The sequence below is a fragment of the Zootoca vivipara genome, chromosome 5, assembly GCF_963506605.1.
Source record: "Zootoca vivipara chromosome 5, rZooViv1.1, whole genome shotgun sequence".
Taxonomy (NCBI): domain Eukaryota; kingdom Metazoa; phylum Chordata; class Lepidosauria; order Squamata; family Lacertidae; genus Zootoca; species Zootoca vivipara.
Window position 1 is genome coordinate 36,572,161 of NC_083280.1, and position 25,066 is coordinate 36,597,226.

Here is a 25,066-nt window from a genome sequence, read left to right on the forward strand (position 1 = left end):
CAACTAAGGAGACATGTTCAGTGGCTTAAGTCTGCACCTTCTCCCCACCCCCAAGTTCAGACCACAATCTCTTTTCATGAGTGCCAGATCATCTTCTGAAATAGATCCAGGAGCTTCCTCAAGTTTTGTGCTCTTTGTGAATTATATATGTATTTAAATGGTGAAAATGTGTCTGGAAACATGGTCATAAAAGTGGGGAGGTTTTCTTTTGTTTTTCCCGCCCCCAGTTTTCTTTTGTTGTTTCCGGCATAGAGATAGGATAAAGATGAGAGTGATTAGGAGCTGGAACTTCTGGTACTGAGCTAACATTTGGCATGACACTTCATGTGTACACATATGTTGGTCTCCTTCCATGTCTTCAAGGGATTGTTGGATTGGCACTGAAAATTTAGAGTGCCACCCATGTTTAATTCAGGACCGTAAGTTTCCATCAGAGTTGTACAGGGACCAGAACTGGTTTCCAGCTGACTTTGCTCCACATAGCTTTCCTCCATAAATAAAATTGGCCTCCTTTCCAAAGGAGTGGAAGGTTTTTAATGTGCTCTCAGTCCTGACCGGGAGCCTACTTCTGGTTTCATAACAGAAGTTAGTCCCAGACCATATCACCTTTGGGGGAGATTTTTGGCTGAAAACTGATGTAGGGTTCACATACAGATAAGAAGCATGGTGATAGATCAGGATGCTGTGTGGCTGCTTTTCCTTCAAAGCAAAAGTGTAAACAACACTGCATGCAGTTGGGCCCTAATAGGCATATCAGTTCTTTGATCCCATCAGAGCTCTGTTTAAAAAAAAAAACACCAAGGTGTAAGCATGCTGTTTGTAAAGCATGAATAGTTTGATCCTTAGTCTAAAGTATGTTCTGTGCTAACTGGTGAAAAAGCTTTATTAAAGCTAGAATCCTTGCACATACTGAAGAACAAGCTTTGCTGAACAGTGAAGAGGGCTCAGCATTGCTTCATCAAAGGGAAAATTGTCCCTGACTCACCAATCAGAATTGTTTGAGAGCGTGAAGAAACATATTGATGTAAGTTATTCAGCAGGGATTTGATACCAGGGGCTCCTTTTGAGGTTTTAACAAAGCCGCTAACCAAAGTGTGAAAAATGAAGGCAACGGGGGTGGGGGAAAGGCGATGCAAAGGAAGTAGAGATTTATATTGCTCCTGGTGCTATTTTTCATAAATGATCTGAGGTTGGGCACTAGGGTGAGCAGTGAAGCGGTTAAATTGTGTTCAGCCACAAGTTATTCTGGATAGAGTAAACCCAAGTGGTCCATGAAGATCTCTAAAAGCACTGGAACCTTTGCCCCTCCAAATGTTATTGGACTCTCAACAGCAGCATCTGGAGAGCCACAGGTTCCCTGTCCCTGCCTAAAACTATCCTGCCAAACAAAAGGGCAAATGAGGTTCATATATAAGCAAAGTGATGCTCGTTGTGGTAAAACACTCCAAGCATATATTGGCAATATTTTGGGTTGTGTATAACTCAGTGAAAATGTCACATGTTGCAATGGTGACGAAGTCCATTTCTGTGTGAGGGATTATTAGGGAAATGATTGAAAATAGGAGGGCCAGTATTGCAATGGGGACCCTGTGGTTCCACAGCAAAAACACTTCACACAATGCATAGTGAACTCGTGGAATACACTGCCACAAGATATGATGTTGGTCCCTGGCTTAGATGACTTTAGAGGGGGACATATACATTTACACAAACGTACATTTGATGCGAAAAGAGGCTTCTAAGCAGTTTACAGAATGTAAAAACCAGTTACACAACATTATTAAAATACTTAATTGGAAATGCGCCACAATTAAAATACACAATAAAATGGTACCATATAAACGTCCACAATTAAAATATGTGGTTAAAAACAATCCCATTAAATCACAGCAAATAAAACAAGAGACTCTGTTCAAGAGATCAAGCGAATGCTTGCATGTGCTGAGCACCCTCCGGCCAAGGAAGGGTCTGATAACAATTCTTTATTGTCAAATGCACTTACTTACGGGCTTTTGAATTATGGTGCTGGAGGAGACTCTTGAGAGTCCCATGGACTGCAAGAAGATCAAACCTATCCATTCTGAAGAAAATCAGCCCTGAGTGCTCACTGGAAGGACAGATCCTGAAGCTGAGGCTCCAATACTTGGGCCACCTCATGAGAAGAGAAGACTCCCTGGAAAATACCCTGATGCTGGGAAAGATTGAGGGCACAAGGAGAAGGGGATGACAGAGGACGAGATGGTTGGACAGTGTTCTCAAAGCCACCAACATGAGTCTGACCAAACTGCAGGAGGCAGTGCAAGACAGGAGTGCCTGGCGTGCTCTGGTCCATGGGGTCACGAAGAGTCGGACACGACTAAACGACTAAACAACAACAACAGCTCCTAAGGTATCGCAGACTCATATGCTTCTAGCATCCAGGTCTAGGCAGCTGTTCCGAGGTCTGTGCCTTGTGAAGCAGTTGCAGCAACAGTGGGACCATGCTCCCCTACCAGCTTATGAACCCTCATCTGATGGGGTTTGTGCATGTAACCTGAGGCTTCTACACAGAATCCATCTTCAAGCGCCTCCTGGTTCTAGGAGACAGGGCAATGGATGGTGGGGATTCACCCCTCACCTGAACAGCCTCTTCTTCTGCATCTGACACATTCTGCACCTCCACCTCTGGCTGCTCCGACCCATCCTCTTTCCCTCTCCCTGGCTCCTGCTTCGTGAGCAGCACCAAACCCCACACATTGCTGGTCCTGATGATTTCGTCACTCATCCCTTCTTCTCCGGCAGGGAGTGGGGGCGCCATTTTGTGGTTCGCCTCAGGTGCCAAAATGTATTGGGCCAGCCAATGCATCACTTTTTATACCCCCTGATCAGTTGGTTCTAATGTTTGTGGAAGAAGCCCTCAGGAATGACCCTGCGAAGGAAGCAATGGCGTCGAGCTCTTGGAGAGTGCATTTTCATCAGTAAAAAGGGAGAGTGCTTTAATTTACTTTATTAGTTCTCATAGCAGTCCCTGTCAAGGACAGAGGGCAGTATTATTATTCAGATGAGAATGTGAGGTTGCAGTATCGTGACTTTGCTTTTTGAAAGCCATCTACTATAGCAAAGCTGGGAGCTGGATGTTAATTCAGACCAGAACCTTCCTTCCAAACCTGAATGGCCGAAGTCTAATTTTAAAGGCTGATATTTCCAGCCTCCCACTTTGAAATATGATCTCCTGATTTTGGCTTTGTTCTTCATTGAAGTTTCCTAGATAGGAATAAATCTGGGAGGGGGCTGGAGGGGGTCATGGCTTACTGAAAGAGAATATGCTTTGCATATAGATATTCCCAGGTTTTATAGATATTCCTGGCATCTCCATTTAAAAAGGGCCAGGTGTCAGGTGATGGGAATGAGACAGGCCGAAGACCCCAGATAACTGCTGCATTGCCAGTAGATAGTCTGATCTGCGCTAAGGAAGCCTCCAATATTTCTTACCATTTCAACCAAGCTGCCCATGAGCGAAGCTCGTAAAATCACAAAGCAACATTTTATTGGGAAGCCAGGTCCTCTACAAACTAAATTACAGTATACTTTGCAGAACCCAAACTGCCAGATTCTGAGCTCCACACAAGACCTAAGTGCCTTTAATTTATTTACTTCATAAAATGCATAAAATTCATAAAATTATTTACTTCATAAAATTATTTACTTCATAAAATGCTTGATTGTTGCTGTTGTTTTTTTTAAAACCCTCCTCAAAGCAGGTCCCACTTGCAGTTTTAAAACTCACTAAAACCAGCACTCCAAAAGGACTATATAACCATAATTTAAAGTTAAAACAGCTTGTGAAATCCTAAACAGTGCTTTCCCCCCCCAAAAAAAGGTACCACCAGTTCTCACCATGAAATTGTTACAGTAAGTGCCACAGTTTCTAACAACAAAAATGAGGGGCTGGTACTGCGTACCCTTGAGTACCCCCTGGGGGGAAAAGCACTAAATAAATTTTAGCTCACCAAATTGCTATGTCCCAAGTAAGCGGGCCTCCTCAAGGTAAAAGTACTTTTAAAAACCTCAGGTAGTTACCAAATAAGATCTAGGCCCATCTGACTGATGAATGAGCTAGTGTCTGCTTGCTAGATTTGTAATATTTAGCAGCACATGTTTAGCAAGTATATTTTTCAAGCAATTTAAGGTCTTGCCTGATCTCCCTGAAAACCCTGCATCTGAGAGATGCAGCAGCCCAGATTTGGCAATAATTGATCTCCAGTCTTCAACATCAGCCACTTTCACATACTACCACCATCCCTGTCTATTGTTATTGATCCTATGATGCTGTGGCATCCAGTCAGGCCAATGGGTGCAGAAAATGCCTACCTGCTTTCCAGGAGAGCCCCGTCCCTTAGCTGTAGTAGCTATTGCAAAATAGGCCATTGTTTGGGGAGCTGATGAGAACACTGGTGTGGCTGGCTAAGGTATTATCTTACAACAAAAAACTTGTCTGACTAGCTCAGCAGCCTCTTTTTCTAGATTCTAACCCTCACTTGATACAGGATCACATTCCTGGAAGGGATCTAAGTGTATCATCCAGACTGACCCTCCGAAGCACATAACAAAATTTTGAATAGCTGTGGCTTTTCCTTTTCACTATAGCAATGATGAAAGAAGTTACAGTTGAGGAGCTCTTCCTTTCTATGCAAAGCCTCAAGGTAGCAGACTGCTCTCCGCACCTATTTTCAGGGAATACCTTGGCTAGAAACTTGTATAGGCTGTGTACAGTGCAACTGCCATGACTTTCCCCAAATAAAGGATGGGGAACCTGTGGGCCTCTTGGTCAGGAGTAGCCAACACAGTGGTCTTTGGACTCAATCTTCCATCAGCCCCCAGCCAGCAGGGCCCATGGTCAATGTCATAGACTGGCTGGATGCAGAGGAGTGCTGGGAGGTACCAGCTGAGGAACCCCAAGGAGAAGAAGACTCGGAGCCAGGGGATTGATGGTGGGACAATGATGAGTAGTCAGAGGGAGAAGACTAGGAGGAAGAGGCATTGGAAGCTGAAGAGGCAACAGGGCGTAGTGAGCAGTGAGTGGCCGTGACTAAGAGCAGTCCCAGAATCATAGCTGTCAACTCCCCCGTTTTTCATGGCATAACCCCCGTATTTAAATCCGTTTCCTGCTGTTATCCTGAATTGCAAAATATCCCATAAATCCCCCGGATTTATAAGAAAGCAGCTCCTGCTGGCCAGGGGGGCTCCCGGGAATGCGCGGAAGCAATTTCTGGTGCCCAGCATAGCTGCCAAGTTTTCCCTTTTCTTGTGAGGAAGCCTATTCAGCATAAGGGAAAATCCCTTAAAAAAAGGGATAACTTGGCAGCTATGGTGCCCAGACATGCGGGCATGGGCAGCCCGGCACCGGAAGTCACTTCTGCGCATGTCTGAACATGCACAGAACCAATTTCCGGTGCCGCTCTGCCCATGTCTGGGCACCGGAAATCGGGCAGAGCTGGCACTGGAAGTAGCTTCTACGCATGTCTGAACATGCGCAGAAGCGACTTCCGGTGCCGCGCCACTGCTGATCCCTTATTTTCAAAATCTGGAAGTTGACAGCTATGCCCAGAATCAGACGCAGAAGTGGAGGCTGGAGAAGAGTGGGGCCAAGAGGCAGAGATTAGTCAGGCTGGTGAAGAAGCTGAGGTGTCTCCCCTTCCTGCTGTAACCACTTCCCCTCTCCCCTGGTCTCCCAAAACCAGAAGAGGTATGAAGAGGTAGGCACAGAGACAGGCACGGCAATGGCATCTCAGATTGCTTGGGAAGGATCTGGGGGAAGAGAGCTGTGGATTTCAGCCCCCACAACTGCAAGGAGCAAGATCCACCAGGATGAGTTGCTGTGCTCACTGGGCCCAACCTCCGGAGTCAACCCTGTTTCCTTGAATAAAGAGTTAATTTCACTGATGCCGTGTGATTGACTGCTGACCTCCTGACACCCACTGCTGGTAGTCAATGATGATGGGAGCCGTAGTCTAGCATCATCTGGAGAGCCACAGGCTCCTCAGTCCTCCCTTAAGTTATAGCCTACAATAATTTGGATTCATCACAGATCCTCCCAATAACAGGTTTGTGAAATTTGCTTTCCTAATAGGCTTAGAAACCCAACCAGCGCCCAAATGCACCTGGAAACAAATCGCAGTTGGAAATGAGCTACTGGCTGATGCTCACTTTCCTCTGCAATTTTATTCCTATTGCTCTGCGGCAAAAAAAACCCCCCAAAACAACCCAAGCCATAATAATAGCGGATGCTCATGGGGGGAAGAAACAGCTGGCAAAAATCATAAGGAGACGAGTAACTGCAAAGAAGGTTAAATGAGTTGCTATGATTGACTGGTTATAAATATATGCCTAAAAGGCTCTTGTGACTCTGAGTAAGCAAAACTGCCTTTGTGATGTGAAGAAGGGCAGTGGCATCTGCTGGAGCTTGAAAGGAGAGGCCAATCAGTCATGGCCATGCATATAGGGCTGGAAGTTGCTCAAAGGTGGTTCAATTCCAGGCTCTCACATTCTAAGGATATAGAAAAGATTGCCCTAGATGTTAACTGTGGTGTAAATTTCTATAGGCAGCCTGAAAAAGGGTGGGATGGGTGCCTCTTGAACTCAGACCTCCAGCTGCCAGTCTTTGGCATCTTGTCTTCTAGGTCCTCATCAAATCAGACAGAGGAGGCTCTGGGGATGAAGGGTGCCACCAACTGCCTAAACATTGTTACAAGAGCACAAGATGAGCCCTATGGGATTCAGGCCAAACACCCAACTTGTCCAGTATCTTCTTGTCATCTGGACAACAGATTCTATCTGAGAAACCACAAGCAGATAGCATTTGCTCCACTTGTCATTTCCCGGCAACTGGTATTCAGAGGCTGATTGCCTCCAGCTCTGGGACATAGCCATATCATGGCTAGTGCTATTGACAGCATTGTCCTCTAGGAATTGGTTTATTCTTTCAAAGTTGGTCCCAAGTTGGTGACCATTCACTTCACCTTGTGGGAGCGAATTCCATAGATGAACTAGGTGCTTGTGTGTGAATAAGTACTTCCTTTTGTCTGTCCTCATTCTTTCAACCTCCAGTTTCATTGGATGTTGCCAGATTCTAGAGTTATGAGAAAGGGAAAAGAAACCTCTCTGTCCACACCAACTGTCCCCTACACACACTAACTGTCTGGTCAATAGGAACATGCCAGCTTATAAAACTTTCTCATACAAGGGCACAAACAGGGGGGAAAAAAGTTAAGTTCATGAATGAGGAATCTGAGCAACATTGGGACTGTAGGAGGTGGGCAGGGAGAGTTTAACTCTCACCTCGCCACCTCAGTCATGGTACCAATGGAGGCTTCCCTCATGCTGCAAATAGCAGCGGGGGGGGGGGGATTTCATCAGAACCCCAGCTAGGGTTGATGGGCCCTGAGCACTATGTCCACCACCCCTGACCTACCCAACAATGACGTGAAAATGGTGACTGCCTGTCCCTAGCTTCGCTTGCTATGAAATGCGCCCTTAAGAAACAACAGGATAGATATGAATTGTGCTGAATGTTGTGTTTACACTGCTTCTCAAGCCAGGGGTGAGAGTGCATTGGATGCAGAGGAGGAGGAGATGGAGAAAGAGAACAGACAGATGTGTCATTTTGCCAAAATGACTCTCAAACTACCCAGCAAAAGTATTCCCAGTAAACTACCAAGTAAAAGTATTTTGTGATTATTGTTCGAGAAATTGCAGAGAAGTGGCCCACTAAGGAGATACCTGCCCGGGCCATTAAGATGTTCTCCAGCAGTCACCTGTTGATTCCGTTCACCCTCCAATCAATATTTGGCTCGGATTTGAAGGAGGGGTCATGACTTGGAGCAATGTCACAGTCAGAATGGGCTGACTCTGTACAAAGCAACTTCACATGTTCCCAACACCAATCCACGGCACTACAAGCAAACTAGCCACTAGAGGGAGACAACTGCACTCTGCTGACCTGAATTACACAACTTCAGGCAAGGTCTTCCCACAGGTCCGTTTATGGCCCTGGGCGTCTGTCAAACTTTCATCAAAACAGAACCCAGGGTGGCTTAAGTATCAAGGCAGGGATACGTGATCTCGTCAAACTGAGTAGATTGAACTGCAGGCTTGCAGGAGAGAACAGCAGGATGGTGGAAGCACAACTATCCCTCCTGAGGAAAACACGGTTTTCATACTAATTTGCCAGAGAAGTTCAATGTACAAGAATGGAGAGGAGACACTGCTCTCTTTTTTCCACCCTTTTGTTCTCCGGGATTGCAGCTGAGCTCATGTAAGAGCCATGCTGGCAGGTGCTGATGGGAATTGTAGTCTAAAACATCTGGAGGGGGCCGGATTGGCAAAGGCTGCTCTAAGCCAAGGTTTCCAGCCCACAAACACCTGTCTTTTCACTCAAACATTTTCTGTTTTACAAAAGGCATTAACAGTGCAGTATTACACAAGTTTATTCAGAAGTGTGTTCAGTGGGGCTGACTCCCGTGTAAACAGGGCCGGCCTGAGACCTTTTGGTGCCTGAGGAAAGGTTTGTCACTGATACCTCCTCCCTAAGATCTGGGCGCCGGTGTCCTGGCAGGGAGGGAGGAGACCAGCGGCAACACAGCTCCCCGCCTTCCACTGCAATGCCTTGCATCTTTCAGTGCCTCTGTCTGGAACATTATCTCACAGGGTAGACCTGCGAGCTAAAAAAAGGTTATAGTGCCACCCAGTGGTACTTTGATTTATAATGGCTAAATTTCAATATACCTAATTACCATAATTCAGAGATGTTAAAGATGTTGGTTTTGTTTGAGCCTTAAAAATGTAAACAAATCTCCCCCCTCCCCCTTTTCGGAGGGCAAAGTAATGAAACGCAAGGTATTTTTATTTAAAAAAATAAAGAAACTTGGGTACTTTCATCATCAGATATGATGCAATTTCCTGCATTTGAAACAAGCCAATCTGTTTTGGAGAGGATTCGCTGAATGGAAATTTTGATAAGCACCATTCCATGTATCCCAAGATCAGACGTGACATCACTATGGCAACAGAAAGGCCTGGAGGCCGGGAGAACGCTGGGAGCCGACTCCTTCAAACACATACACAAATAAATAGAGATCAATAAAAAGCGTGAAGAAATGGGGGGAAAGTTGATTTTATTTAAAAATTCAATATATATATCACAACAACGAACTTTATACATTGAGTGGAATTTACGTCCACTCTACCTGTGTAACGAAGGAGAGGGGAGAAGAGCGAAGGCACAAAAGTGGGTTGGCCCAAGCAGAGTTATAATCCCCGCCCCTCCTCCTTGTTCCATACCTTAGTCAATCATGGCATAATGTAACATGCTTGCTGGAGTCGGTCCATACAGGGAGCCGCTGGCAAACAGAACTGGTCGCTCCTCACCAACTTCAAATGCTATTTACACGGTTCTCTTAACTTCATCAGTTTTTGTGTGCCATTCCCATCCAAGGGACCTGCTTGCTTCTCCTCCAACCCATATGACCTATCTCCTCAGAAGCATCCTCCACATGTTGAGCCTGTCATGGGGGCTGCAGAGTGCGTACTCTCAATCCCAAAGATGGCTTCCCTCGCTGTAATTTGCTGGCTGCCCCCTTTTTCTTTCCGAGGCCTGGGGGGGGGGGTTTCAAGGCAGCTGCCTCTTGAAAAGGTTAGCCGGCTGCACTGGCTCTTTTTAACACTGATTAGGTGCTTGGTCACCGAGAGTCCTGTTTGTTCTTCATTTGACAACATGTCCTTTTAAGCTGAGCTACCCACGGCAGATGCTGATAATGCAGAGTTCTAAAAGTTCAGCTGCTAATATGAAATGGTTCCCTTACAGTTTTATTTTTATTTTTTAAAAAACAAAAGGCACAAAGGCCGAGTATTGTTAGTAAATACAGGCATGGAGCTAAATTGAGATGGGTCTGGTTGCGGCGCTATACTAGGCCGGCAGCTTTGTCTTGCACGTTGTATTCCTTGTTCTTCGTCACCCTCCAGCCGATAATGGTTAAGAGAAGGATGCCAATGATTTTGTAACCCACTTGGAGGCCTAGGTATCTGTGCCAAAGAGAAAAGAGAAGCAGGAGGCGGACACAGTGAAACTTGAATGGAACAGACCTCGAGATGAAAGCAACCTTCTGTTTTAGAAAGGCACCCAGAAACATACTGAGTCCTCAGGGACGCAAGTGGAATGGTAATAGGGCCTTGGTAGGCTAAGTACCCAGACTGCTAAGTTGCATTCTAAAAAACTTCAGACAAATTCACACATGCATGCAGTTGCATGAAAAGGAAGATTTTGGCATTGGGACCAGTCCTTTGTGGAGGGCAGGAGTGAGGTAAGGAGTTGCACACCTTTGCCCTTTAAGCACCAACAACAGAGAATAGCTGACTGGGGCTGTCCAATGAAGGGCATTCAATCTTTGCTTTCTCTATGCTGAAGTCAAGTTCCCCATTTTTTGGGGTGTGTGTGTGTGTGTGCCTTTTTAAAAATTACTTTTGCTTGGGCAGGTTTGCAGATGCCAGAGCCCTGCGGGAGCACGGCACCCATGTTGAAAGCAGGAAGTCTGGGGATTGTGGAGAGAAATCCCTTCTCCTCCACTTTAAATCTTGGAGCCAGACTTTCTTGCCTCCAAAAAAAAAAGGGGGGGATGTCTTTCTCCCACAATAATCACTCTCCTCCCTTGAGGGATGAACAGCGACTACAGATTTGACAGCCACAACAGGAAGAGCTTCATTATTGCCTGGCACTATTTCAAATTATTATTTTCAGCAGAGGCAGCTCTCCGATGCCACCGGGTGTCAATGGCGCGTATATGTGCAAATCCTTTTTTTGTTGTTGGCAAACACCCATCTATCCAAGAGAAAAGCCTTTGCAACATTCCTCTGGGTGAAGGGGTCCTCTCTTAGGCACTGATGTGGAGATTTCTCTTCTAAGGAAAGGGAATGACTGCAGGGTTCCTAGGGCATAGGCTCAGGGGGAATTCCTGGTGCTCTAGTCTGGTCCGTAGACCTGGGTCATGTAAGTCTTTCCAAAAGGATTTTATGTTTTTTAAAGAAAAAACCAAGTACCACGTACAGGATGCCAAGACGTGTTCACATATTGATGGCCTGAGGAGCTCAGATAATTGGGTCTCCCATGAAAACAATACATTCAGTAATTCTCAGGTTCAGCAGGGAGTTTTTCTTTCTAAATCACAGCCTCAAGGCTCAGCATGATGCAGCTGCACACGCAGGTTAAGAGAGCAAGAATCGGAGCGCAGGGTGGAGAGGACATGAAGATTCAGGCAGCAACCAAGCAAGCCTGACATACAGCTGTCAGCAGGGATAACTGCAGCCATGGGCTCCAACATCAACAAAGCCACATTACAAGCAGGGAGCTAGCTGCCTTGCTGACCCTTCAGCCCTAATAATTCCTAAGGGTTAAAATAGACAATGCTTCAGCTCCAGATCTATGCCCTAAGGGCAGGTGGCTTTCTGAACACTAACTGCCAAGCATGGTAGGGGGTGGTGGTGGAGGGATTTGGAAGGGGAGTCTAGCTTTGAGGGTGGAGGACTTGAACACCCCGGTGCCAGCAATTTGCATTAGGAGAAAGGCTCCTGGCCAAAGCATATCTGTCTGCACTGGCAATTTGTGTGGGGTTGGGGTGGAACTGAACTTAATGGGCATAGATGCGGAGCTAACGTAACACAAAACTCGGCCCCAGTTTTGCATCTGCTCTGCACTGCTGGGAGTTGATTTTCCGCACATCAGGTTTTTTACATCTCCTGGGAGATAAACTATACAGGTGGGTTACCTGCTGCGGAGGACGTTATTGTCGTAGTACGTGCAAGATCCGCTCTTGTTGCACTGTTTCCTCCACCAGATGCACGAGGAGTCGATGAGGAAGCCAAAGAGGGCAGGAGCTGGCAACCAGGCTTCAAAAGAAAGAAAAAGGGTGAGGACCAAAAGGGTCCAATGGCAGGCAAAGCATCTCCCCACTGCATCTCTCACAGTTAGCTCTGGGTGGTATTATTATTATTATTATTATTATTATTATTATTATTATTATTATTATTATTATTTCTATACCACCCTTCATCTGAGGACCACAGGGTGGTTTGCAACATAAAAACACAAAAATACATAACACCATAACACACACACACACACACACACACACACACACACACACAGACACACCAGAGTTTATTGTTTATTTTTAAAAATATTTTTAAATATTTAATTTTAATTTTTTAAAATATTTTTAAAATATTTTTTATTAATTTTTAATTATAACAAACATCATATAAACTTAAACACTGAAAAGAAGAAGTGTGCATGCACACGAAAGCTCATACCAAAATAAAAACTTAGTTGGTCTTTAAGGTGCTACTGAAGGAATTTTTTTATTTTACTGAAAAGAAAAGTTTAAATACAACTGTAACATTTTCCATACTTTTTATACAATCAATACAACATCAAAATGTGGGATTTTCAAATCCATTTTCTTCCCTACCCTCTCCATGGTTCCATTACTTTCATTATTAATTCATGCATGTACAAATTAAATTTTCCATCTATTTGTATCTAATTCTATCTTTCATTAAAATATTGCAAATGTTATTTAGAATCCTGTTGATGTATCATCTTGCATACAATGCTTTGATATATATGCAATAAATATTTCCCATTCATTCCCACACACACAGTTTAAAAGGTCATAGATTGCCCCATTGAACACAGCAGGATTTACTTCTGACTGTACATATTTATTAGTATTGCAGCTCCTGGCGGACACTCACCTAGCAATCTCATCAACAGGAACTGGACTCCAATGGCAAATGACTTTTCATCAGGGTTCACCACCCTGAGTAGGATAAAAACACAGTTTATGAGATAAGACTTTTGGCTCAAAAGCTAGTTGGTATTCTCTGGGAGAAAGTTAAGAAGCTTGATGATGTTTTGTGGGTTCATGACACAATGCAGCAAGGTTCAAAGCGGCCAGATCTTTCATAGAGTAAAGCTGAAAATGTCCTGCCCACTTGCCATAAACCAGATCCTTGCTGGAAAAATGCAACCTGTGCCATTGATATAGATATGTAGTGCAACCCGTACAGCAAGCTGGCAACAAATATTCAAACAGTTGTTCAAAAATAATTTTACACCAATTATCAAATTTGTGAGAAAGAGACAATTACTTACAAAGTGCCATGAAAACTTACAGACTACCTAAAATAAAGTGAACTTGCAATATCAGATTTTACTAGGTTCTTACAAATTCTTGACTCAGTTTTTCATTTTTTTCTTGTTTTTTAAATAAGTTCAAGAAGATTCAAGAAGAAGGTAAGTTCAACGATGTTCCCGGTAGCTGTGAGGTGCAGATGAACCCCCGTATGAGGTTATAAAGAAGACAGGGTGCCAGCTTTCTATCCCTGTTTCGCCCTAGCAGTCCATACAGTTGAGAGGCTGCTGTTTCGCCCCCAGTGGGGCCGATTTCTTGGCTTAAGCCAAATTGTCTCTCCAACTATATTTAGCACTAGTAGACACATTAATGGCACGAGACTACTGAAGAAGCCTAGAAAACTGTGCTCAGGCAGTGTGATATCCGCCAACCCCAACATATAAAATCCTTTTTCTATATCTGTGAGTCACCATTTTATGACGATAAAGTTGGGGGAATATATGAGAACAAATGAATATAAAAGCCTGTGGATCCCCCTAAATTACAGGTAAGTCTTGCAGAGGTTAACTTCTTGTGTAGCGAAATGTGCCCTGGCCCTAAGTTAGAAATGGATGACTCCATTAATTTCAGTTTCTAATTTTTCCAGTCTTGAATTTAATTCATCCAGTTTCCATGTGTCTGTGATATTTTTTTAATCACATGAAAATTCACCCACATTTCTCCTAATATTTGCATTTGCACACAATTTTGCCTAGCACAAGCATTATTTTTTTTGGCAGCAACAGAATGGACATTTGTGCATTATTTTCATGGTTACCTGCATTTTCATATGCATTCTTTAGATGGCAAACTGCACTGCAAAATTCAAAGGTGTGGATCCTGAAGGAGAGCTATCTTTTGGTTTGCATATCGATTCATGCATGATATGTGAACTGGAAGAGTTAATGTGAATTCCCCCCCCTCCTCTGCCTTGCAGTGCCTACTTACCTTAGCACCATCATGTAGAGAGGGTTGTGACACAGGCAGGCAACCAATGCAGCAAAGGAGATGAGGAAAATAACAGGCAGCAGCAAAGAAGCACAACGGACTGGGCAGGAACCAGTCTTTGCTGAGGACTGGCCATTGCTGGTTTTGATACAGGAGCAGTTTGTGTAGATCTGGTTGGAATAGCAGAGGAGAAAGTCAACTTCATTTCTGGGAATCCATTATGTTCAGGGAGGGACCACAAGGTTTGGTGCTGGAGCAGAGGATCTTTGCAAGCAGAAGGCCACAGGTTTCAATTCCTGGAGTCTCCAATTAAAAGGCTTGGGTAGCAGGCAACGTGGAAACCATCTGCCTGGAAAGCCGCTGTCAATCAGAGCAGCAATTTGGTCGTCAGGGGAGTGTGGGAATACGCTTGTGGAAGCAAGGCAGTACTGCACTAATGTGACTAAGAATTCATACAGTGCTTTTAAAAATCAAATGTGCGATTTGAAAACTTGCGATTCAACCCCCTGAGAGCTTATGGCAGTTCTCAGTACTATGAATGTGGACACACAGGTAAATGAACAGATAAAAAAAAAAAGTAGACGTGCTAATACTTGATCCAAATTGGTTCAGCCTAGGTCGCAAGAACCACCACAACCATCATGTAGAAAAGGTTGTGGCACAGGCAGGTAAGCAATGCAGCAAATGAGACAAGGGACATAAGAGGCTTCCAACAGAAGCTCATATTTTGGCTGTGTATGTGACATGCCAATGATATACTAGTGATATTATTAAGAGGGCCCTTTAGGGTGATCTTAAGTATTGGGGTTGGTACATCAGGCTTCCTCTTGAAGATGTAGGACATGAGCCAGTGTAGGTCAAAACCTGGATTGTGTTTGGAAGACCATGTAATACCAGATCATCTTACTAGTGGAGCAATCAAATGAACCAGTGGTCCATTTGCCCACTCTGTTATCAACTTTGAATGGCAGAAACGCTTCAAATTCTCAGACACAGCTTTCCCCAAGACGCTGCTTTATTGGGGATGTCTGGAATTGAAACCTGTGGAGCATGTCTTCTCCAACAGAGCTATGGATTCCCCACTAAGTCACTATTTTCAACAGGTAGGCCAACTGCAGCTGATACTGAGTATAACTCAATGACACAGGAGCCCAAAGCAGAGGTGTCCTCTGAACTGAGCACAACAGTGGTACCTTGGTTTGCAACCACTTTGGATTACAACTGTTTTGGATTACAACTATGTCAAACCCAGAAGTGCGTGTCCCTTTTTTTGGGATCACAACCAATTTTGGGGGGGAGGCCCCATTGGCAAAAGCACACCTTGGGTTACAACCGGACCTCCGGAACGGATTATGGTCGTAAACCAAGGTAGCACTCTATTTAGATTTGAGGCCATTAAGATGAGTGGACATTCAGTATTCCAAATCCTTTTACCAGCCCCTGGAGTTTTCATACCTTAACCCTGGATGTGGAAGAATTACTGAATAAACCAGTACAACCAGCGTGGCAGGGAGAAAGGTACTCCACGCCATCATCTCCACAGACTGGGTGGAAGAGATAATCTGAGCAGGAGCACATCCTGTTGCATTGAGCCTCTCCTGGGGAGCTTGATGTCCTGCCAGAAAAAGAGAGGCAAAATAAAATGAAATTAAAGAAGATGGGTGAAAGATGTTTTTTTTTAAAAAAAAAAATGCATTGGGTGATTAACCTTTGTTTTCCAGTCTGTTATTGTTGAGTTCTTGCCACTTGGAAGTCTGGCCTCCTGCCTAGGACTTACCCACCCAAGATACGTCTGAGGTTTTTCAGTGAACTTGCGTCGTAATTATTACTCACACGCACATGCAGACAAAACACTCACGTACCTGGGTGGGAAAACATTTGATGCCTGGAGGAATCAACCTGAGCTGAGTCTTACCAGTCAAAAGAAAAAGAAAAACCCACCACTGAACACCCAAAGAAGAACAAAGACGGAAAAACCCAGTCAAAAGAAAACGAGAACGAAAACTGGGAACATTCTAGGTGCAAAGTACGATCCAAGGTCAGTATCACATTGGATGTGTACAATATTGAGAGCTGCCATTTAGACAGACCTTGTCCACTTTGACCCCCATCAGCTCTCTGAGACCTCAATTAGAGAAATTCCATAGCCTTGGGAGCCCTGAGAGTCTTTTATATGGAAGGTGACCCGGAGTCAGTCTCTTTTAATGTGCCAATCACATTTTCTACCACTCAGCTTTCCCGCTCTCAGAAATACCATGGGGAATAGAAAGAATAGAAAGGAGGAAGAAATGATTCAGCGGCAATTGTTGGGGTTTATCAAAGGAAAGTGTGAAGGGGAAAATCTGCGCACCCATGATTTTAGAGTTGATGACTCAAAGTCAGGGATGGTGAATCTGTGTCCCTCCAGATGTTGCTGGACTCCAACTGATGTTGCTGGACTCCAACTCCCATCATCCCTAATCACTGGTCAGGCTAGTTGGGGCTGATGGGAGTTGTGGTCCAGCCACCTTTGGAGGGCCACAGGTCCCCCACCCCTGCACTAAATTCTAATTCCCCACCCGCACCCCATGGTGCTTAATGGAAAGCAGAGCACGTTACCTGTCTGGATAAATTTCTGCTATCTTCTCTGTAGAGCAGCCCATGAAGAACAGAGGGAGGCAGCACAGTGTGGAGGCAAGGAGCACACTGATGGCAAATCGTGGGATAGCTTTGAGGGAGAAAGCAAAACGCTTCATGACGAGGCCTCCAAACAGCATTCCTAGGGCAGCTGCAGGAAGGTTCACAGATCCTGCAAAAAAAGGGGGGGGCAGTGGTTCATAACTGAAAGCAACTTTATTCTTTAGCAAAAGCATGAAGTCAGTCTTACAGCTGGCGTAGAACTGTCCTCTATTTTGCATGGCGAGGCCAACAAAGAGTCATTCCTACTGAGTCCTGGCCACTACCTCAGGGGCTGCTCCACACGCAATGGGATTCCTACAAGGGGAGCATCCTCCTTGTGAGGGTCTGCATGAATCCTGCATATAACAACCAGTTGCAATGACTTCATGTTTGTAATTCAGAAAAAAGTGTACTTGTTCTGGGCAATTAAGGTCAGCCTCCACACTAGGGGATGGAGGACTCCTCTTGCTTCCAACACAGCTTTGTCCCATGTTACAGGCAGGATTCAAGATAGAAGAAGTGTTGTGGTGTAGTGGTTAAGAGTGGTAGACTTGTAATCTGGGGAACCGGGTTCGCGTCTCCGCTCCTCCACATGCAGCTGCTGGGTGACCTTGGGCTAGTCACACTTCTTTTTTAAGTCTCTCATCCCCACTCACCTCACAGAGTGTTTGTTGTGGAGGAGGAAGGGAAAGGAGAATGTTAGCCACTTTGAGACTCCTTCGGGTAGTGATAAAGCAGGATATCAAATCCAAACTCCTCCTCCTCCTCCTCCTCCTCCTCCTCCTCCTCCTCCTCCTCCTCCTCCTCCTCCTCCTCCTCCTCTTTAGACTGTTTCAGAATGCTTTTGTTGCATTTTTGAATTATGTAACTGTTTGGCCACGCTGCAGGGCCCTCAGCTTGTTTAGAAGGGTGATAGTTTATCCTGCCTATCTCAAAGGGTCTATCTAAGGAGAGTTTGGCTTAATCACTTAACTGAGGAAACTGTAAGTGTGTAGTATATAGATACATACATATGCAGAGAGAGAGAGAGAGAGAGAGAGAGAGAGAGAGAGAGAGAGAGAGAGAGAGAAGGAAAGGAAAGCACAGCGAGCTGATTCACAACCAGGATAGACAGAAATGCTTGACCGTCGCCCACACAAACACTGTCCAACTGCAGAAGGCCCCACAGCAACTTCCTTAATTAAATTATTTTTGACTCCATGACTCCCAACACCCACAAACATTTAGAGCTCTGCCAAACCAAAGTCTGCCCTGACTCCTGAGTAATGTTCATTGCCTGGTGTGTTAAAGGGCACCCATTCTTTCCATGAGTGGCCCAAGAAATCGGGTGATAGCCAATGATTGCCTAGTTGCCTTTGACTGCCCTACCCTGTCCTCCTCCAATCAGATTGGACTGCCAGCTGGACAGAAGGACAGGCTCCAAAGCCTTGAGGAACGTAACCTGGCTATAACTTTATTCTGAGAATGTTTGAGCTGTAATAACTAAAAATCACGATTAGTGGAGAGGCATTGCCATTCCCTCACCAATCAGGAAGTTTGCATAGGAAGAGGTGGCGCCAAACTGCTTCTCCAGGAACTTGTTGAGGAAGGTGGAGAGGCCAGCAATGACGGAGGAGAAGCTGCACTGGGCCAAAACCAGGAACATGAAGAGCGGGTTGAGAAGCAGCCTCAGGAAGCCTTGGGGGAACTCTGAAGGCAAAAACAGGGGAACAAGTCAGTCATAGAGAGGGCTTCACCAGCTGCATGAGCAACAGAGACCATGCTTTAAAGCAACAACAACACTCTTACGATTTCATTTACAGGTGAAACTTGGAAAATTAGAATATCGTCAAAAAGTGCATCTATTTCAGTAATGCAACTTATTATTTTTAATTTTTCTTTTAATTTTTACAAATGCTTTCTTTTGGAAATTCTACAGTAATAAAACAAATAGTTACAATAATACAAAAATAAACAAAAGTAAACATCGCTATTACATTTCATTAATTACATTCTATTTATAATTGACCCGCCCAGCGACAAATAATTACAATTACAATTACAACAAATAACGGCTTGACATATCTTGCTTTGCATGTCATGCATCTATCTCATATATTGGTTTCACCTTTTAAGTTGCGTTACTGAAATTAATGCACTTTTCGACGATATTCTAATTTTCCCGAGTTTCACCTGTATTTAACACATTTTTATCATGCTCTTCATTCCATTTAAAATTGTCGTGCGGGTTCAAAATTGGTTAGATGCAGCATTAAAACACAACAATAATCCCATAAGGGGAAAATAAAAAGGTTGTTAAAACATACACATTTTAAAAATTCATGGGTGTACAAAAGAGTTTCAGCCTACCGCCAAAAGCACTGTGATGGAGGGTGCCAGGTGAGTCTCTATAGCAGGGATGGAGAACCTGTGGCCTTCCAAATGTTGCTGGACCATGCTAGCTGGGGCTGATGAGAGTTGTGGTCCACCAGCCACAGGCTCCCCATCCCTGCTTTGTAGGGAACAGCATTCAATAGATACGGTAGAACACCGGTACTTAAGAGACCCTTTCCTTTGTTGTCACATATCTTACCCTATCATAAATGTTAGTTACACCAAAAAGTCCCGTGGAATTCTATTCCCATTGGGCCAGACTATTAAGGCATGTCAAACCTGGCTTCTGTTTCTAAAGTCAGTGATGCCTTGGCTGGACTGATTTAGGTTCTTAACTGCCTTCTGCTAAATGCTTAGGGAAGGGTTATGTATCAAAAGCAGACTGTGGTGGGTTTACATTAACAATTTCTTGTGCTATCAATGGCTACAAATCATTATGTCTATGGGCATGTCCCTGTCCAGAGGCTGCATGCGTGTGAAATGCCAGTTGCTGGAGAACAACCTCATGTCCTGCTCAAGGCTTCTCAGAGGCAGCAGGCTGGCGACTGCCAAATGTGAGGCTGGACTAGATAGGGCCTGGGTTTGGCTCCAGAAAGGTTCTTTGATTCTTCCTTCTTGCAATATGCAGCATGGTCATATGTACCGTGTTTCTCATATTTTAAGGCATCCCCAAAAAATAAGCCATGACAGGATTTCTAAGGGTTGGTGAAAAATAAGACATACCCCGAAAATAAGCCATGTCGTGTGGCCCCGACCGAGCGAGAGGCGAAGGCGCGGGACCCAGCAGGAGCTCCCTGCCTGCTTCCCCGAGCCGTCGCGCATCGGGGGACAGAGCCGAAGATCGGCGGGCGCTCCTTGCTGGGCTTGACAAGCCCGGCAAACAGCGCCCGCCGATCTTCGGACCTGTCCTGTGTGACAGGCGGGGGTGGGGGGGGGAAGCGGAGATCGTTCTCCGCTCTCCCCCCACCCCCGCCTGTCACCAAAGATCGGCGGGCGCTGTTTGCTGGGCTTGACAAGCCCGGCAAACAGCGCCCGCCGATCTTCGGACCTGTCCTGTGTGACAGGCAGGGGTGGGGGGAAGCGGAGATAGTTCTCCGCTCTCCCCCCACCCCCGCCTGTCACCAAAGATCGGCGGGCGCTCCTTGCTGGGCTTGACAAGCCCGGCAAACAGCGCCCGCCGATCTTCGGACCTGTCCTGTGTGACAGGCAGGGGTGGGGGGAAGCGGAGATCGTTCTCCGCTCTCCCCCCACCCCCGCCTGTCATCAAAGATCGGCGGGCGCTGTTTGCTGGGCTTGACAAGCCCGGCAAACAGCGCCCGCCGATCTTCGGACCTGTCCTGTGTGACAGGCGGGGGTGGGGGGGGAAGCGGAGATCGTTCTCCGCTCTCCCCCCACCCCCGCCTGTCACCGAAGATCGGCGGGCGCTGTTTGCTGGGCTTGACAAGCCCGGCAAACAGCGCCCGCCGATCTTCGGCCCTGTGCTGTGTGACAGGCGGGGGTGGGGGAGAAGCGGAGATCGTTCTCCGCTCTCCCCCCATCCCCGCCTGTCACCGAAGATCGGCGGGCGCTCCTAGCTGGGCTTGACAAGCCCGGCAAACAGCGCCCGCCGATCTTCGGACCTGTCCTGTGTGACAGGCGGGGGTGGGGGGTGGGAGCGGAGATCGTTCTCCGCTCTCCCCCCACCCCCGCCTGTCACCAAAGATCGGCGGGCGCTCCTTGCTGGGCTTGACAAGCCCGGCAAACAGCGCCCGCCGATCTTCGGACCTGTCCTGTGTGACAGGCGGGGGTGGGGGGGGAAGCGGAGATCGTGCTCCGCTCTCCCTACCACCCCCGCCTGTCACCAACGATCGGCGGGCGCTCCTTGCTGGGCTTGACAAGCCCGGCAAACAGCGCCCGCCGATCTTCGGCCCTGTGCTGTGTGACAGGCGGGGGTGGGGGAGAAGCGGAGATCGTTCTCCGCTCTCCCCCCATCCCCGCCTGTCACCGAAGATCGGCGGGCGCTCCTAGCTGGGCTTGACAAGCCCGGCAAACAGCGCCCGCCGATCTTCGGACCTGTCCTGTGTGACAGGCGGGGGTGGGGGGTGGGAGCGGAGATCGTTCTCCGCTCTCCCCCCACCCCCGCCTGTCACCAAAGATCGGCGGGCGCTCCTTGCTGGGCTTGACAAGCCCGGCAAACAGCGCCCGCCGATCTTCGGACCTGTCCTGTGTGACAGGCGGGGGTGGGGGGGGAAGCGGAGATCGTGCTCCGCTCTCCCTACCACCCCCGCCTGTCACCAACGATCGGCGGGCGCTCCTTGCTGGGCTTGACAAGCCCGGCAAACAGCGCCCGCCGATCTTCGGCCCTGTGCTGTGTGACAGGCGGGGGTGGGGGGGAAGCGGAGATCGTTCTCCGCTCTCCCCCCACCCCCGCCTGTCACCAACGATCGGCGGGCGCTCCTTGCTGGGCTTGACAAGCCCGGCAAACAGCGCCCGCCGATCTTCGGACCTGTCCTGTGTGACAGGCGGGGGTGGGGGGGAAGCGGAGATCGTGCTCCGCTCTCCCCCCACCCCCGCCTGTCACCAAAGATCGGCGGGCGCTGTTTGCTGGGCTTGACAAGCCCGGCAAACAGCGCCCGCCGACCTGTGCTGTGTGACAGGCGGGGGTGGGGGAGAAGCGGAGATCGTTCTCCGCTCTCCCCCCATCCCCGCCTGTCACCGAAGATCGGCGGGCGCTCCTAGCTGGGCTTGACAAGCCCGGCAAACAGCGCCCGCCGACCTGTGCTGTGTGACAGGCGGGGGTGGGGGGGAAGCGGAGATCGTTCTCCGCTCTCCGCCCACCCCCGCCTGTCACCGAAGATCGGCCGGCGCTGTTTGCTGGGCTTGACAAGCCCGGCAAACAGCGCCCGCCGATCTTCGGACCTGTCCTGTGTGACAGGCGGGGGTGGGGGGGAAGCGGAGATCATTCTCCGCTCTCCCCCCACCCCCGCCTGTCACCAAAGATCGGCGGGCGCTCCTTGCTGGGCTTGACAAGCCCGGCAAACAGCGCCCGCCGATCTTCGGACCTGTCCTGTGTGACAGGCGGGGGTGGGGGGGAAGCGGAGATCGTGCTCCGCTCTCCCCCCACCCCCGCCTGTCACCAAAGATCGGCGGGCGCTGTTTGCTGGGCTTGACAAGCCCGGCAAACAGCGGCCGCCGACCTGTGCTGTGTGACAGGCGGGGGTGGGGGGGAAGCGGAGATCGTTCTCCGCTCTCCGCCCACCCCCGCCTGTCACCGAAGATCGGCGGGCGCTGTTTGCTGGGCTTGACAAGCCCGGCAAACAGCGCCCGCGTGCACTTTATTAAAAAATAAGACATCCCTCAAAAATAAGCCATGTCGTGTTTTTTTGAAGAAAAAATTAATATAAGACATGACTTATAATATGAGAAACACGGTAGCTAAACTGATGAGCTTTGCACAAAAGCAGCAGAGGCTGCAGCCAAGAAGCTTTTCAGGAGAGCATCAAAATAACAAAATCATACACAGCTGCTAGCTAAGATAAGGATACAGGTGTGGGTGCTAAGGGATCCTGTATTTCTAAACAGTTCATTTTTTGCAGTCTAGCCTGAAAGCTGAAAGTTGGTAAGAAAAGCCTTTACTTTTGGTAAATTCTACCAGTGATCCTTCCTCTGCCTTGGCCTTCTCAATCTTCTTCAGGACGTCCACCTCAAATTCTGCCTGCTGGGACAGAAGCAAAGAGAATGGTTTTTTGTGTGTGTGTGAATAGGAGGGTGATGGTTCATTTTGTCCTCTAGAAACAAGGCCCAGAGCATGCAGAGCAAGCATGAAACAGGATGCAGATCCTGGGAGCAGGCCCAGCAAAAGGAAGAGAGAAATTATTGTGGGGTGTGCATGTTCTTCTCCGAGCATAACAGCAACAGCAAAAAAGACTGAGGCAAGAAACAAAACAAAAAAAGGGGGGGGAGGCAGGCACATCTGGAAAAAACCTGACCTTGCCCACAATACAAATTACATTCCACCTGCTTCCATACAGGTTTCTTTGATTTCATAGATGTCAACTTTTCCCTTTTCTTGTGAGGAATCCTATTCGGAATAAGGGAATTTCCCTTTTAAAAAGGGAAAAGTTGACAGCTATGTTTGATTTGGCTATTGCCAAGGCTGGAACCTTTACCCCCATTTTGAACACTGACTTGATGAATGCGAAGGGAAGCTATGGCAGAACTTCTGCCTCTTGATTTACAAAGTGATTGGAACGCTTTAGGGGCTGCTTTTGAGCTACTTTTTGTACTGCTTGGGGTACCTGCTATGTCCACCTACAGAGAGGGATACTGAAAAAGCTCAGTTGGTAGAGAGCATGAGACTCTCGATCTCAGGGCTGCGGGTTCGAGATCCACATTGGGTGAAAAATACCTGCATTGCAGGGGGTTGGACTAGATGACCCTCGTGGTCCCTTCCAACTCTACAATTCTATGGTAACTGCTCTCCTGCCATCATGAAGGGTAATAACAGAAAAGGGAAAACACATACACACTATAAAAGCCTTCATATGAGATTAAGATGAGGATGCATATTTCTCCCCTCTTACTGTATTTCAAAGTAAGGAAAGGACTCAGAGCTATACTGAATATGCAAGACAAAGGCTAACAGTGGGATGCTTGATAGTATTTCCAACATCTTTGTTAATATATATACACAAGGGGAGTATTTACATGCTGCCTTCCTTGCTATGGAATGGCACCCCTAAACAGAGTTTTTTCATTTCAATTTGTTGCTCATTCTTTAGACACAAGGCAGGCTAGAATAAGGTAATAAACCTCTTTGGCCAAATGCTCCAGCCTTGATTGTTTTGGGGACCACTCTCAGCATATCCCCTGTGTATACACAGTTGGCGAGACAGGCATTTAAGGTGTTATGCTTCTATCAACAGCAAGAGGCTCTGCCCAGTGGAATAATGTGGTTGCAGTGTACAGATCCTACACTGGAAGTCATGCAGGCCAAAGCCATGCAGGAAGGCTTTTCTTCATAGTGATTATTGTAGCACCTCAAGAGCCCAAATCAATAAATCAGAAAACTGATGTGCAGAAATAGAGCTCTTGCTCAAGCAAGCTGCTACCTAAGAGGCAGGCAAATAGGAAAATGTTTTTTTAAAAAATAAAAATACAGGCCCAATCCAGGACAGTCTTGGCTTTCTCATCCTCCCAGTGGACCGAAGAGACTTCCCCTCTGGAACAACATAGGTTCCTCGGGGGAATTTTTCCCTTGCAAGGGTTCACCAATCACTTTGGAAAAGCCTTGCTCCCTCTTGGCTGTGCCCTCAAGAGCTGTAGTTGGAAAGGGTTGCCCTTCTCTCCACCACCAGCAGAGACACTTACCCTCCCTTTGAGCATATACCGGGGGAAGAAGAAATAGGGAATGGATGTGAGCACCAAGCAACCCGAGGCAATGAGGAGTCCCAGCCACCAGGCTCCAATCCAGCGCTGGTCTCCTGGGACCAACTGCACATCCTCTGAAAAGAGATGGAGAAATTAAAAGAGCTTCATGAGTCCACTTTCTGGTATTTAGGTGGTCTGCACTGCACTGTGTTCCCATGGAGTTTGAAAGATGTGGTCCTTCAGATGCTGCTGGACTCCAACTCCCAGCAGCCCCAGCCAGCGTGGCCAATGGTCAGGGATGATGAGAGTTGTAGTCCAACAACATCCGTAGGGCCACAGGTTCTCCTCCCCTGACCTAGCGCCTCAATTAATATCATTCATGTTCTTTTTAGATATCACTAATCCCCAAATATCTCCAGGACTGGGGGATCCATCTTCCCATGTGACCAATCACCTTCAAGGGCACATCCAATATTGCTCAGGATTCCTACAAAAAGTGGCAATGCTGCCCTATCAGAGCTGTGCTCCTTTGTTGT

General features: G+C 47.0%; 1 protein-coding gene across 3 annotated transcripts in view; it reads right to left on the reverse strand.

Annotated features, from left to right (window-relative positions):
• Positions 1 to 6,879: 6,879 nt before the first annotated feature.
• The window catches only part of SLCO2A1 (solute carrier organic anion transporter family member 2A1), a 62,958-nt gene continuing 44,771 nt past the window's right edge, over positions 6,880 to 25,066 (reverse strand). The window contains exons 7-15 of one of the 3 annotated variants that reach the window (XM_035132884.2): positions 24,531 to 24,664; positions 22,797 to 22,878; positions 18,333 to 18,497; positions 16,749 to 16,938; positions 15,606 to 15,765; positions 14,151 to 14,320; positions 12,784 to 12,848; positions 11,796 to 11,916; positions 6,880 to 10,059 (exon numbers count right to left, since the gene is read on the reverse strand). In XM_035132884.2, the coding sequence (XP_034988775.2) occupies positions 9,939 to 10,059; positions 11,796 to 11,916; positions 12,784 to 12,848; positions 14,151 to 14,320; positions 15,606 to 15,765; positions 16,749 to 16,938; positions 18,333 to 18,497; positions 22,797 to 22,878; positions 24,531 to 24,664 (1,208 nt within the window). In that variant the 3' untranslated portion in view covers positions 6,880 to 9,938. The remainder of the gene's footprint in view (positions 10,060 to 11,795; positions 11,917 to 12,783; positions 12,849 to 14,150; positions 14,321 to 15,605; positions 15,766 to 16,748; positions 16,939 to 18,332; positions 18,498 to 22,796; positions 22,879 to 24,530; positions 24,665 to 25,066) is intronic. The other 2 variants (XM_035132882.2, XM_035132883.2) reach the window with 2 other exon arrangements.